Below are 12,394 nucleotides of genomic sequence, written 5' to 3' on the forward strand. Positions count from 1 at the left end.
ATGAATAGGTTTAATGAGAGGAAAGAACCAAATGAAGACCTATTGTAGTAAGTAAAAGATAAGGTTTAATGAGAGGCAAGAACCAACCAAAAAAATATAAAAAATTTAAATTAAAGGAAAAGGAAATGAAATAAAAGGATGAGAGGAATAGACTTACTAAAGACCTATTGTAGTAAGGATAAGATAAGACTAGGTTTAATGAGAGGAATAGACTTACTAAAAACCTAATGTAGTAAGGATAAGATAAGACTAGGTTTAATGAGGGAATGGACTAACTAAAGACCTATTGTAGTAAGGATAAGATGAGACTAGGTTTAATGAGAGGAATGGACTAACTAAAGAACTATTGTAGTAAGGATAGGATAAGATTAGGTTTAATGAGAGGAATGTAATAACTAAAGACCTATTGTAGTAAGGAGAAGATAAGATTAGGTGTAATGAGAGGAATGGACTAACTAAAGACCTATTGTAGTAAGGATAAGATAAGATTAGGTTTAATGAGAGGAATGTACTAACTAAAGACCTGTTGTAGTAAGGAGAAGATTAGGTTTAATGAGAGGAATGTACTAACTACGGACCTATTGTAGTAAGGAGAAGATTAGGTTTAATGAGAGGAATGTAATAACTACAGACCTATTGTAGTAAGGAGAAGATTAGGTTTAATGAGAGGAATGGACTAACTAAAGACCTATTATAGTAAGGATAAGATAAGAAAAGGTTTAATGAGAGGAATGGACTAACTAAAGACCTATTGCAGTAAGGAGAAGATGAGAAGAGGAGTAAGACGAGGATGTGTAAGACTACGAGGAGCTGTTGTTGGAATAGATGATGAAGATGATTCAACTTTCACTGTCACGGTCGACAACAAGACTTTCCATTTCCAGGTAAAATTATTTTTTTCTCACTTTTTACTCTGTCAAAGGTTTTTACTTCAGTTTCTTGGGATCATTTTGTTCCCGTTTCAGATTCATTGCGTTCCTTGTCATTTCATTGTGTTCCTTGTCAGGTTCCTTGTAAGGTCCATTATGCTCCTTGTCAGGTTAATTGTGTTCCTTGTCAGGTTCATTGTATTCCTTGTCAGGTTCATTGGGTTTCCTTGTAAGGTTCATTGTGTTCCCTGTCAGGTTCATTGTGTTCCTTGTCAGGTTCACTGTGTTCCCTGTCAGGTTCGCTGTGTTCCTTGTCATGTTTATTGTGTTCCTTGTCATGTTCATTGTGTTCCTTGTAAGGTTCATTGTGTTCCTTGTCATGTTCATTGTGTTCCTTGTCATGTTCATTGTGTTTCTTGTCATGTTCATTGTGTTCCTTGTCAGGTTCACTGTGTTCCTTGTGTTGTTCATTGTGTTCCTTGTCAGGTTCATTGTATTCTTGTCAGGTTCATTGTGTTCCTTGTCAGGTTCATTGTGTTCCTTGTCATGTTCATTGTGTTCTTTGTCAGGTTCATTGTATTCCTTGTCAGGTTCATTGTATTCCTTGTCAGGTTCATTGGGTTTCCTTGTCAGGTTCATTGTGTTCCTTGTCATGTTCATTGTATTCCTCGTCAGGTTCATTGGGTTTCCTTGTAAGGTTCATTGTGTTCCTTGTAAGGTCCATTGTGTTTTTTGTCCGTTCCATTGTGTTTCTTGTCAGTTCCATTGTGTTCCCTGTCAGGTTCATTGTGTTCCTTGTCAGGTTTATTGTGTTCCTTGTCAGGTTCATTGTGTTCCCTGTCAGGTTAAATTTGTTCATTTTCGATTTCCTTTGTCTTTTGTGTTAGTTTCGAATTTATACTGTTTCTTGACAATTTTATTTTGTCCCAGTTTCACGTGATTACTGGGGTCGATCAGCAATATCAGGAAAGAGTTCTGAAATTCCCCCCCCCCCCTGGTTGGAGAACCCAGACCGTCATCGGGAAACACCCGGTCTACATATATTGAGTCTTTAATTTGTTGAGTTCTCTGTCGAATTCCTTTAGTTCCTATTCGAGTCTTTGTCGAAATCTACGTTAAAGTTCTTGTTTTGTGTTGAATTGTTTTCCAATTGTATCTTCAGGCGAAGGACGCCGAGGAGAGAGAGAAATGGATTCGAGCTTTAGAGGACACAGTTCTTAGACATAATCAGATGAAAAGAAGGTCCGTCATATATTCATTCTTTAATATTATCATCTATTTTCTTGTATCCTAAGTGTATTTCTATGTGTATTTTTTAAAAATAGGGTGTTATCAATTTTTGAGGTGTTTAATCATCCAATTTTAAAAGAAGATTTTTTTTAAGAATTATATTTTTTGCCTCAAAGAAAAATTTTTCAAAGTGTATGCAGGAACATTTGCGCGCCACGACTTTTGTTAGGGGTTTTCACTGAATTCATGAAAAAATTATCCAAATTTTTTTAATTCTGTGAAACATATACCCCTCACAAGAATCTTTACTTTTCCTCCATTATTTTCTCAACCTTTTGTTGATGTTAGAGAATTATTATTGTTAATACATCTAGGGTTATTGGTAATATGATATTCTATTGTCCAGTGTGTACTCTACAATATTAAAACAGCTGTTAATCGAGCAGATGATTTATAAACTATTGTTTTTATATTGTGAATAATCAGAGGTAAAACAGACACACCTATTTAGTTAATATACTAATAATACTAGACTCAAATAGTTAACCTTGTATTGTTCGTTTGTACGGATGGGATGGGGATGTTTCTATCAACAAGTAAAACGTTATGTTATCTAAATTTGAATATTAACCTGTGGATTACCTAAAATCATTGTTTGTTTTTCTGTTTTCTGTTTTTATGTTCAATCATAACTCTTAAACCCCTTGATCGTTAATTTGCCTCAAATTTTGATTGGGTTACTCATTAGAACGACAGAAATGTTCTTAGCTTGGTTTTAAAATTCTAAGTGGAGTGGGTTGACTCTCAACGGGAAGACTTATATTTCAGATAATGCTGGGTTCCCAAGCTAATATGACTAATTCAATAATTTAATATTTATCAATATTTTGAATGTTTTTGTTTAGATCTGCGTCCAGTTCCCGCAGGGTTGGTGTTAAAATGGAGGATTTTGAACGGAAGCTGTCTGAAACAGATGCTTACCTTCAGCTTCTTATTGATCAAAATACAGTCTTGCAGACCAAGGTAAATATTAGTTAAAAATAATTTTTTAAGTACACTTAGCTCTTCTTAAATCAGTGCTTAGGATCCATTTAATTTTGATGCGGGTCCGGATCCGGGTCATTCCTTTAAGATTTACTGAATTTTTTAACAAAAAATAATTTTCAAATTTTCTCTTTTATTTCAAAAGTTCAGAGTTGGGTTTTAGGAGTAAAAAAGTTTTTTTTTCAGTTTTTGGTTGATATTTTACCCCTTGAATCCGGATCCGTGGATCCGCATATTTTTGCGGATCCGGATCCAGGAAGCAAAAATCTTGCGGATCCAACGGATCAGGATACCAAGAACTGCCTTAAATGCAATAAAATGTAGCTTTGTACCAGTGAGATTGAGATTAACTCATTTAGACCGATTTAAATTAGTTTAAATTGTTCATTATAACCATGAATTTGTTTAAACCAGTTCTGGAGTACGATATGAGCAGTTTGAATCTCTTACATAAGTAAATCTAAACGTCCTGTAAGGTTTCTAAAAAAATAATTGTAATACCGTATTTTACTAAGATAAGAACCTGGTGTTGTAAACCAGGTTCCTTGAATGGAGTAGAACAATTTGTAGAATCATTAGGACTAATTTTATTTCCTTTCCAGATTCATTAGATCCACATTTTGGATCCGGATCCGCAAAAATATAAGGATCCATCTAAACCTTAAATTTTGCTAATAATACTAACAAAAATTTCCACATTTCTGAATGGTTTACCAAGTTTCAGCAAGAAAATAAGCAAAAAATGTTTGTACATTTTTCATTTTTCATTCGTCAAAAATCAGTAAATCTTGAAGAATGTTCGGGGCCTGGATCCGAATTTTTTTTTTCCAGGGCGGATCATTCCTGGATCCGGATCTGCATCAAAATGAAATGGATCCTAAGAACTGCTTTACTCAATAAGTAAAAAAATCTATCTACCAAAGGGGTTACACTTATCGATTATTAGTTACTTGAATGAAGCAAATATCTTAAAGTAGACACAACCTGTCTTATAATTAGAGATTAAAATGATATTTAAATAAAATGTAGAAATTCAACTTGGATTGATGAGGTAACATTCTATTTTACAAGGCTGATGCATGTACGGAGGAGGAGAGTAAAGAGAAATATGTCTCCCTGTCAGATCGTGTCAATGATATGGTCGAGACAGTCAAGCATGCCATCGTCCTGCTTCAGATAGCTAAGGTAAGTTTTTGTAATTCTAGACTTTTCGGACCATTTTTAAGAATTAAAAAAAAACTTTATCATGTGGTTGAATGTATGGTTCAGAAATCGGAGTTTTATCCATTCCATTGGGACTTAATCCAGATCTGGATTCAGCTCTTTTTCGTTCTTTTTTCGGTTTATTTATAAATAAAAAGTCTGAATTGGTCCGTTCGAAAATGTTTTCAAAGAAAAAAAAGTTTTCAGTATATTTCATCACCTGTTTTCGGAGCCAGATTAGAAGCGATGTATGTTTATTTGATTTTTAAATATTTAAATTTTAATTATTTTTACTTTTTGGTTTTAGAACGCATCTTGTCCTCCGGAGGGAAGCGATGATCTTGTGATGGTTCATTCTACTCCAGAGATAGGTCAACATGAATCTTCTCAGTTCTATACAAGGTACTAAACCAGGAGGGCTATATCGAATGCATTGTACAATGTACATCTTGTGAAATGTAAGCAGGGGTCAAGGGTTCGTGGGATTTTTTTACTCCAACTCTATCCGAGAACTTAACATTTGTTTTTACACTCCGCTTTACTTTCATAACCTTAAACAGGTTATCCAGCGTAGCACAGTCATAGTTTTTCCGATGTACTCCAGAAACCATGGATTCAGGGGGTTATACCACCATTTTTGGCGGAGATATTGAAAAACTTTTCGTATATTATCAGAATATCTAAAATTTCTTTATTTTAGTGCTGAGGATGCATTTTCTGATCGTATTGTGGAGGGTGTAGTGGAGGGTAGTGAGTGTAGAGAGAGACGTAGCCAAGAGATTAATCAGGTAAACTAGAGGAACCATCTCTCAGGTAAACCTGGAGACTAGAGGAACCATCTCTCTGTCTCAGGTTAAACCAGAGACTAGAGGAGCCATCTCTCAGGTAATCCTAAAGACTAGAAGAACCATCTCTTTGTCTCAGGTTAAACCAGAGACTAGAGGAACTATCTCTGTCACAGGTTAATTAACCCAGAGAATAGAGGAACCATCTATTGGGTGAATTTTGCGATTAAAGGAATCAAATATCTGCTGAAAGACTGGGTCACGATGTTTGGTGTTTTTCTAGTATTTTCATAAATAGTACATAGATTTTATTATACTCTAGGTGTGTTGAACGAGTACATAATTTTGTTTATGTACTCTAGGTGTGTTGAACTAGTACATAATTTTGTGTATGTACTCTAGGTGTGTTGAACTAGTACATAATATTGTGTATGTACTCTAGGCGTGTTGAACTAGTACATAATTTTCTGTATGTACTCAAGATTTGTTGAAATAGTACATAATTTTGTGTATGTACTCTAGGTGTGTTGAACTAGTACATAATTTTGTGTATGTACTCAAGATTTGTTGAAATAGTACATAATATTGTGTATGTACTCTAGGTGTGTTGAACTAGTACATAATTTCGTGTATGTACTCTAGGTGTGTTGAACTAGTACATGAAGAAATGCAGAGAATAATCCAACATTGTGGGAATGAGGTCCAACAGGAAATGTTAAGGTAAGAGTGTTAATATTGTAATTGTATATACTATATATATATATATATATATAGATCATTCAAAGCTCGAAAACAGAACATTTTAATTTCAAGGATGCAATTGATTATATTTACGTGAATTAGTTTTCGTGGGACAAAGTTTTTATTTTCCAATCTGTCCAGGTGTTAAGGTCTGCTGTGTCCCCGAGGTCGGGTATGTCGACACTGATGAATAATTCTATACCTGCAGTCTCCTACTCATCCTCAGACGACGATGAAGAAGACTTTTTTGATGCAGAGGTTAATTTTTTATCTATTATACAAAATTAAGTTTATTTTTGTTTGACAAAAAAATAACGTAATATCAAGTATTCACAGATTCACATCTATAATGTCCACTACTGTCTGAGTAAAAATAATGAAAATATCCTCGTTTTTCTATCTTAAAATTTCTAATTTCTTTCTGTGGTTTCTCCACAACGATAACTTGCGCTTCTATACTTAAATACAAAGAACGTCATTTACAGAATTGAACATTTTTGAAGATGAAAAACACCGATTTTGGTAAGACATTAGCTTTAAAGGGTACTGCGGTGAATCTTTTTGAATAGAAGATTTTCAGTCTTTTAAATGTCAAATTTATCAAACTTTGAGAAAAAATATATTTTATAAAACTTTATTTTTGATAAACAATGATTATTTTTATTTTCCTGTTTCAAGGACGACGATAATTTATCCCCTAAAGATGGCGGAGAAAATATCCGCGACGATGTTGAATCTAGAACAGAATCCAGTCAGGACTTAGTGAACCCCGTGAGCCCCTTAACACCCTCGGAGGTTGACTGGGACGCATTGTACGAGGAGGATGAGGAGGAGGATGAGGTTGATATGAAGTCTCATGGATCAGTTATAACGCATCTTTTATCTCAGGTTGGCACAATTTTTAGTAATCGTGCAGGATAAACCCTAATTAAAGTCGTCTTTGTTTAATATTTTTATTAGAAACTAGTTTGGAAACCCAACTTTAAACAGAAGTTTGAAGAAAAAAAATCCACACCAAGCTAGTTTTAACGAGTTTCTCATGAGTTATGATCGGAATGGAAAACAAACAGAGATTCCTACTTTATACTTTATGTATACTGTAGATGTAGATTGTTTTGAATTATAGATTTTGTAAATTTTTAACGGGTTGTTCTGATTTATCTCTGAAAATATTCAATGTCCAAAGCAAATTTTCAGAATTATATAAGAGTGGAAAATTTCAAAATTCGGATCGAAGTTTCTAATTATAAGACTTTTACTGGTCATAACCGTAGAATAATAGTTTTCCAACAATTTAAAAATGTTAGAATCATGATAAAGAATCACCCTTTCTCATTTTAAATTTTTGCTTCAATATTTAGGTGAGGATCGGGATGGATTTAACAAAGATCGTTCTTCCAACCTTTATCCTTGAGCGTCGATCCTTGCTAGAGATGTACGCAGACTTCTTCGCACACCCGGATATATTCGTCGAGATCGCAGAGAAGAAAACACCGGAGGAGAGGATGGTTCAGGTCAGATATCGATAAATAAAGTTGGAAAATCATGGAAAAAATTTTACCTTATAAAACCCTGAAAATTCTCGTTGTTAAAATGATTTCAGGTTTTTGTATTTAAGATGAAAATGATCGATCAGTTTTTTGGTTAACTTTCAGTTTAATATTTTAGTCGACTGAAAAGCATACAAATAAATAATTGTGAATTTACTTTCTGGACAGAACTCGCAAAACAAGAAAAAGATATTTTGATTTATTAGCTTAAGTAAAAAATGTTTTATTTCTCAAGGTTTTAAAATGGTATCTCTCTTCCTTCCACGCAAGCAGGAAATCCTCCGTGGCCAAGAAACCTTACAATCCTATCATCGGAGAGATGTTCCGTTGTCATTGGAACCTACCGGAGCCGGAGACGAAGCAACCAGGAGCTCAACCCGTTCCCGGAGTCCCTATTCCCTGGTGTTCACAGAACGATCTGGTCTTCATTGCGGAGCAGGTTGGAATCATCAAATTTTTATATTAAACTCATCGTGGATAGTAATCATTTTAATTTTATTAACAAAGAGGGATTGAGACTCGTATAGAGTAGGTTTATATTAAAAGTGTCAGAAATGGTTCAGTTCCGGACCAACCACAGAGCAGTAAGTCTCCTTTCGGGATTATGGGGGCCCGGATTTGACTTTAGGCGGCTATCTACATTCTACACGGTGGTAAATAGCGCCCTGGAGGAAGTCTTCGGGTTCCACTTTTGTTTCCCTTTCAGAAATCCACTTGATTTAATTTGATGTTTATAATATGTATCCAATTGGATACGTTATGTTATGGTGGTAAAAGAGTGCCGGTCCAATTTCACTGGACGACAGATTGTCTTAAATAATAAAAAAAAATATATTTATAACAGTCATTAATTATTAGGTGTCGCATCATCCTCCTGTGAGTGCCTTCTATGTTGAGTGTGGAGCAAGAAAGATATCATTTAATGGGCATATTTACACAAAATCATCATTTCTCGGGGTCTCAGTAGCAGTACATAATCTAGGTCAGTAATATGATCTACGTCCATTTATTAGAATAGCATATTCATAGCGATAAATTTTGTACCTGTGAACAAATTACGAAGTTATTATAATTTTTGATAATTTTCAATTGTGGTTTCTCTTTGAAAATTACTCGTGGATTTATGTAGCAGAGAGCAGGAATGAATTGCATATTTATTTATAACGAATGGCCTCATTTGTCCTCTATATAAGCGTAAAGGATACCGCATGTAACTTTTAAAGTGAGGCATCATTTATATATCCTTGTCTTTCAAAAAATATTATGGACAAATATAGTTCTCTATTTATTTTATTTTCCTTCAGGAGAAGGACGGGTTTCCTTGCAGGAGAGCGGAGAGGATTACGTTGTTACCTTCCCTTCAGGATACGGGAGGGGTATTCTAACCACTCCTTGGCTGGAACTAGGAGGGAAATGTGAGATAACTTGTCCACAGACAGGTTATAGGTAGGTTACTTGTTTGGATTGGATTGGATTTGGCAGTATTGATGTTTTGGCATTAAAAGGATGGCAGCCTAAGAAAATCAATGTTCTTAAGCATTTAATATTTGGAATCTATGCCCGGTATTTGTAGCTATTTTTTATCTGTTTCTCCATAATTGTTCCTTTTTTAATAAATACTTTTTTTAACCAATGAATTTATTTAAGTTAATGATACCATCAATTTTTTTTTATTTTATTGTAATCCGGCTTCTTCCTGTCCTTGTTCATGGAAATCAAGAATTTTGTTAGAAACAGTTTTTTATCATGTATTTGATGTTTAGGGCTGATATAGATTTTAAAGTAAAACAGTTCTGGAGCAATGAGGTTAATAAAATCAGTGCTGAGGTGTATGCTAAGGATACGAAGAAGCCACTAGTCAAGGTTAGTCCTATCGGCATCAAAGGTTATAGGAACTGTAAGTGTAATTTCAAGTGACCTTTCATCCAAAGATGGCACTGCCCGATTTACAACGGTTCCCTTGAAACCTTAATCTGAACAAAGATGTGGAAGATAACTTCGTTTTCCTCTGACAAAAAGTGATTAATTATGTTTAGACCAGACAAAGCGTTTAAGGGTACCGTTGTAAATCAACAATTGCAATCTTTACTTATAGGATCACTTGAAATTATACTAACAGTCCCTTTAAATGAGAAAATATTAAAGAAAGAATTTGACCCCCCTAAACCATGTTTATGTATTTCTAACTGTATCATAGCCTAGTAACAGCATCATATTAAATGTGTCTATAATTTATTTGAATGTTTAAAATTCAATACATACAAGTACCAAGGCATTAATAGATTCAAACCTTTCTGTGAGAATTAAAAGGGTAAAGAATATATGAATAACATTTGATCTTTAAAAGCTCAGTAAACCACATTAAAAAAACTTTAATACTCGTTTTGTCAGATGACTCATGGGAAATGCAAAACCAAAAACAAATTTTTGTTAAAGATTGAAACTCTGACCGCTTCAAATGATGCCTAAGCAATCCCTATAAAATATGATTTTATTTTATATAACAATAATCAATGATCAAGGTTGAAGGAGAATGGAACGGTAAGATGACCGGTAAATGGCAGAACGGGAAACAAGAAACATTCCTGGATGTAACACAGCTCCCGACCTGCAGGAAGAACGTCAAGCCAGTTGCGGACCAGGAGAAGTACGAATCAAGGTAATTATTAAACATTAATTTTGTATAAAAATGTTTGTTCTTTGCTTTTGTATTTTCTTTTTTTGATTTGATTAGAGTAACAAATTAACAATCTTGACAAATTTTTCATTCGACTCCATTAAAATGGTTTATCGGAGTTTTAAATATTTTTACGTTTTTTTAATGTTTATCAGTGCACTCATTTAAAGATTTATTTTTTAGACGTCTTTGGCGTGAAGTAACTGCTGGTCTCAAATCTGGTGATATTGAGGCTGCTACGGAAGCTAAATGTAGCCTCGAGCATAGACAAAGGACAGAGGCTAAGCAGAGGAAGGAGGACGACGTGAAGTGGGAGAATAGGATGTTTAGTCCTGTCGGAGAGAATTGGTATTTCACACAGTCTCTAGGAAGCAGGATATAATTGTCTTGTAGTTTCTAGATAGCAACGTCTATTCAAGGTTATATTTAAGACATCAAAGTCGTTGAGAACTCTCGGTAGCTAAGTTTATTTAGTGGAGAGGGAAACTTTTGAATGAGATAGATTTATATAAACTAGATAGATAGGTCGTTTGTGATGAAGTTCAGCATCTCTTGAAAAAAAACCCTCACATTTCCTTAAATCTTTCTGGGTTGGGTGTTAGCAAAATACCTAATTCATAAATTTCTAACTCTAAACATATCTTCCTGTATGCGCGTTAATTTCTACTTAGAAATATAATCTAAAAACCTTTCGGTCCTAACTTTATTAATCAACGGGTTGTCTTTTTATAACAATAATCGTTTTTTGGATAGAATTATTTAAAATAGTTGAAAATCATATTAACAAATGCGCGAAATTATTTCTCCGAAATCCTCCAAGTTGGCTAACTTGTACGAATACACCAATCAAATTTAAAGTCAGTAATAGAAAAGTAGTGAAAGAGGGCAGACCGAAATTAACTTTTAAAATTAACTTAGAAATATAATCTAAAAACTTTTCGGTCCTAACTTTATTAAACAACTATTTGTTTTTTATAACAATAACTATAATAGCAAGGCATGTTATCACTTAGCTACCTAGACTTTTCTGAGACTTACCCATCGAACAATCTCTTGGAATTTAAGAAAACTAAAGCTGTTTGTTCAAAACCGAAATAAGATTTTTCAACTCGCCATTTCGGCAATAAAATCCATCTATTACAGTTATTAAATCTTTAGAGCCGTTCATCAAACAATATTTTTAAATCTCGTATTCAGCAATCAGCATAATTTCTTATAGTCGAAGCAATTTATCTGTACACTTGTACGCTAGTAGTTACACCAACATGTAGAATGCAAACATTGAACAATTTAGAAGATTTTTGATATCAAAATGACTTTCCAGCGCGCCCCGAACTGAGATTATTAATTTTCTCAGAAATAGATTTGTGTCATGAAATTATCAATAAGGACTATTTATGATTTATAAAACGTAAAATGAACAATTTTTCACCACTACTGTAATGTTAGGTGGTATGTTAGAGGGACTATTAAGCAATCAATTTTTATTTTTTTACGTAACACAGTATGGCTGGTTTAAGTATTTTTTTTACCTTTTAAGTTTTACATTTATTACTTTTATAATTAAGATTGCTGACAAACGTTCCCCATCCATAAATCAAAAGTCTTGATCTGTTAGAAGCTATCAGCTATTAGGAATAAATTAGACTGTTATCGTCATTCTGTGCTGGGCCTTTAGAAATCTGCGAGTCACTTTATTGATCATAAAGAATACTACCTTTAAATTATATCTCATAATTTTTAATATCATTAATTGATGCATTCTTTTGTGATCGATGTGAATATTTGTAAAATTACAGATTTTTATCTCAACTAGACTTAAACATATGATAAGGCCACATTACAATATATTACAGACAGATAATGTTTTTCTTTTCATTCAATTGTTTAATAATGAACAATAAAATTATCGTTTATTCTTCATTTACGCATTTAAAAATATTTATTATCTAAACATACAAACAAAATTATTTTTATTTCTGTTTTAATTTATTGTGATAAGTTTGTGATAAAAATATATATGTTCAACTCGTTGTACCATAATATTAAATAAAATTTAATTATAAAGAAAATTAAAATCTACAGAATGTGACCACCCCATTTTCAAACTATATCACGGGTGTACGGACGGAGGTTCGAATGGCGCGCATGGCAGATTTGAAGATATCTTTTAAAGAATATACTGGCTTTCTCTGGGTTGGATCTTAACAATTTTACTCTGTTACATTTTAGTGTGAAAAAATATCAATATAAAACTATATTTTAGTATAATTGTTAAAAGAAAGGCTTGTGTTT

General features: G+C 33.5%; 1 protein-coding gene across 6 annotated transcripts; it reads left to right on the forward strand.

Annotated features, from left to right (window-relative positions):
* The first annotated feature begins 733 nt into the window (after positions 1 to 733).
* On the forward strand, positions 734 to 11,758 carry LOC111699092 (oxysterol-binding protein-related protein 9). Of its 6 annotated transcripts, none has more exons than XR_002764676.1 (16): positions 734 to 884; positions 2,032 to 2,111; positions 3,005 to 3,122; positions 4,215 to 4,328; positions 4,654 to 4,748; positions 5,047 to 5,134; positions 6,014 to 6,130; positions 6,551 to 6,760; positions 7,234 to 7,386; positions 7,658 to 7,861; positions 8,281 to 8,404; positions 8,727 to 8,868; positions 9,186 to 9,285; positions 9,945 to 10,081; positions 10,283 to 10,555; positions 11,121 to 11,163. XR_002764676.1 is itself a non-coding variant. In XM_023469676.1 (16 exons), exons 1-15 carry the CDS (start codon positions 768 to 770, stop codon positions 10,479 to 10,481), a joined length of 1,998 nt encoding a protein of 665 aa, XP_023325444.1. In that variant the 5' UTR covers positions 734 to 767; the 3' UTR covers positions 10,482 to 10,518; positions 11,668 to 11,758. The 6 variants fall into 6 exon arrangements, 2 of the variants coding, with proteins under 2 accessions (XP_023325444.1, XP_023325430.1); XR_002764677.1 differs by having other exon boundaries at positions 11,132 to 11,163; XR_002764678.1 differs by having other exon boundaries at positions 10,283 to 10,538.
* Positions 11,759 to 12,394: the final 636 nt, after the last annotated feature.

The sequence above is a fragment of the Eurytemora carolleeae genome, unplaced genomic scaffold (assembly GCF_000591075.1).
Source record: "Eurytemora carolleeae unplaced genomic scaffold, Eaff_2.0 scaffold25, whole genome shotgun sequence".
NCBI classification, from domain to species: domain Eukaryota; kingdom Metazoa; phylum Arthropoda; class Copepoda; order Calanoida; family Temoridae; genus Eurytemora; species Eurytemora carolleeae.

Excerpts from the sequence above, each read along its gene's own strand:
- LOC111699092 (XM_023469676.1), top strand. The coding sequence starts at position 768 with ATGAGAAGAGGAGTAAGACGAGGATGTGTAAGACTACGAGGAGCTGTT. Across the intron at positions 6,131-6,550 it reads AAGACTTTTTTGATGCAGAG|GACGACGATAATTTATCCCC; the intron begins GTTAATTTTTTA and ends TCCTGTTTCAAG. Across the intron at positions 9,286-9,944 it reads CGAAGAAGCCACTAGTCAAG|GTTGAAGGAGAATGGAACGG; the intron begins GTTAGTCCTATC and ends TCAATGATCAAG.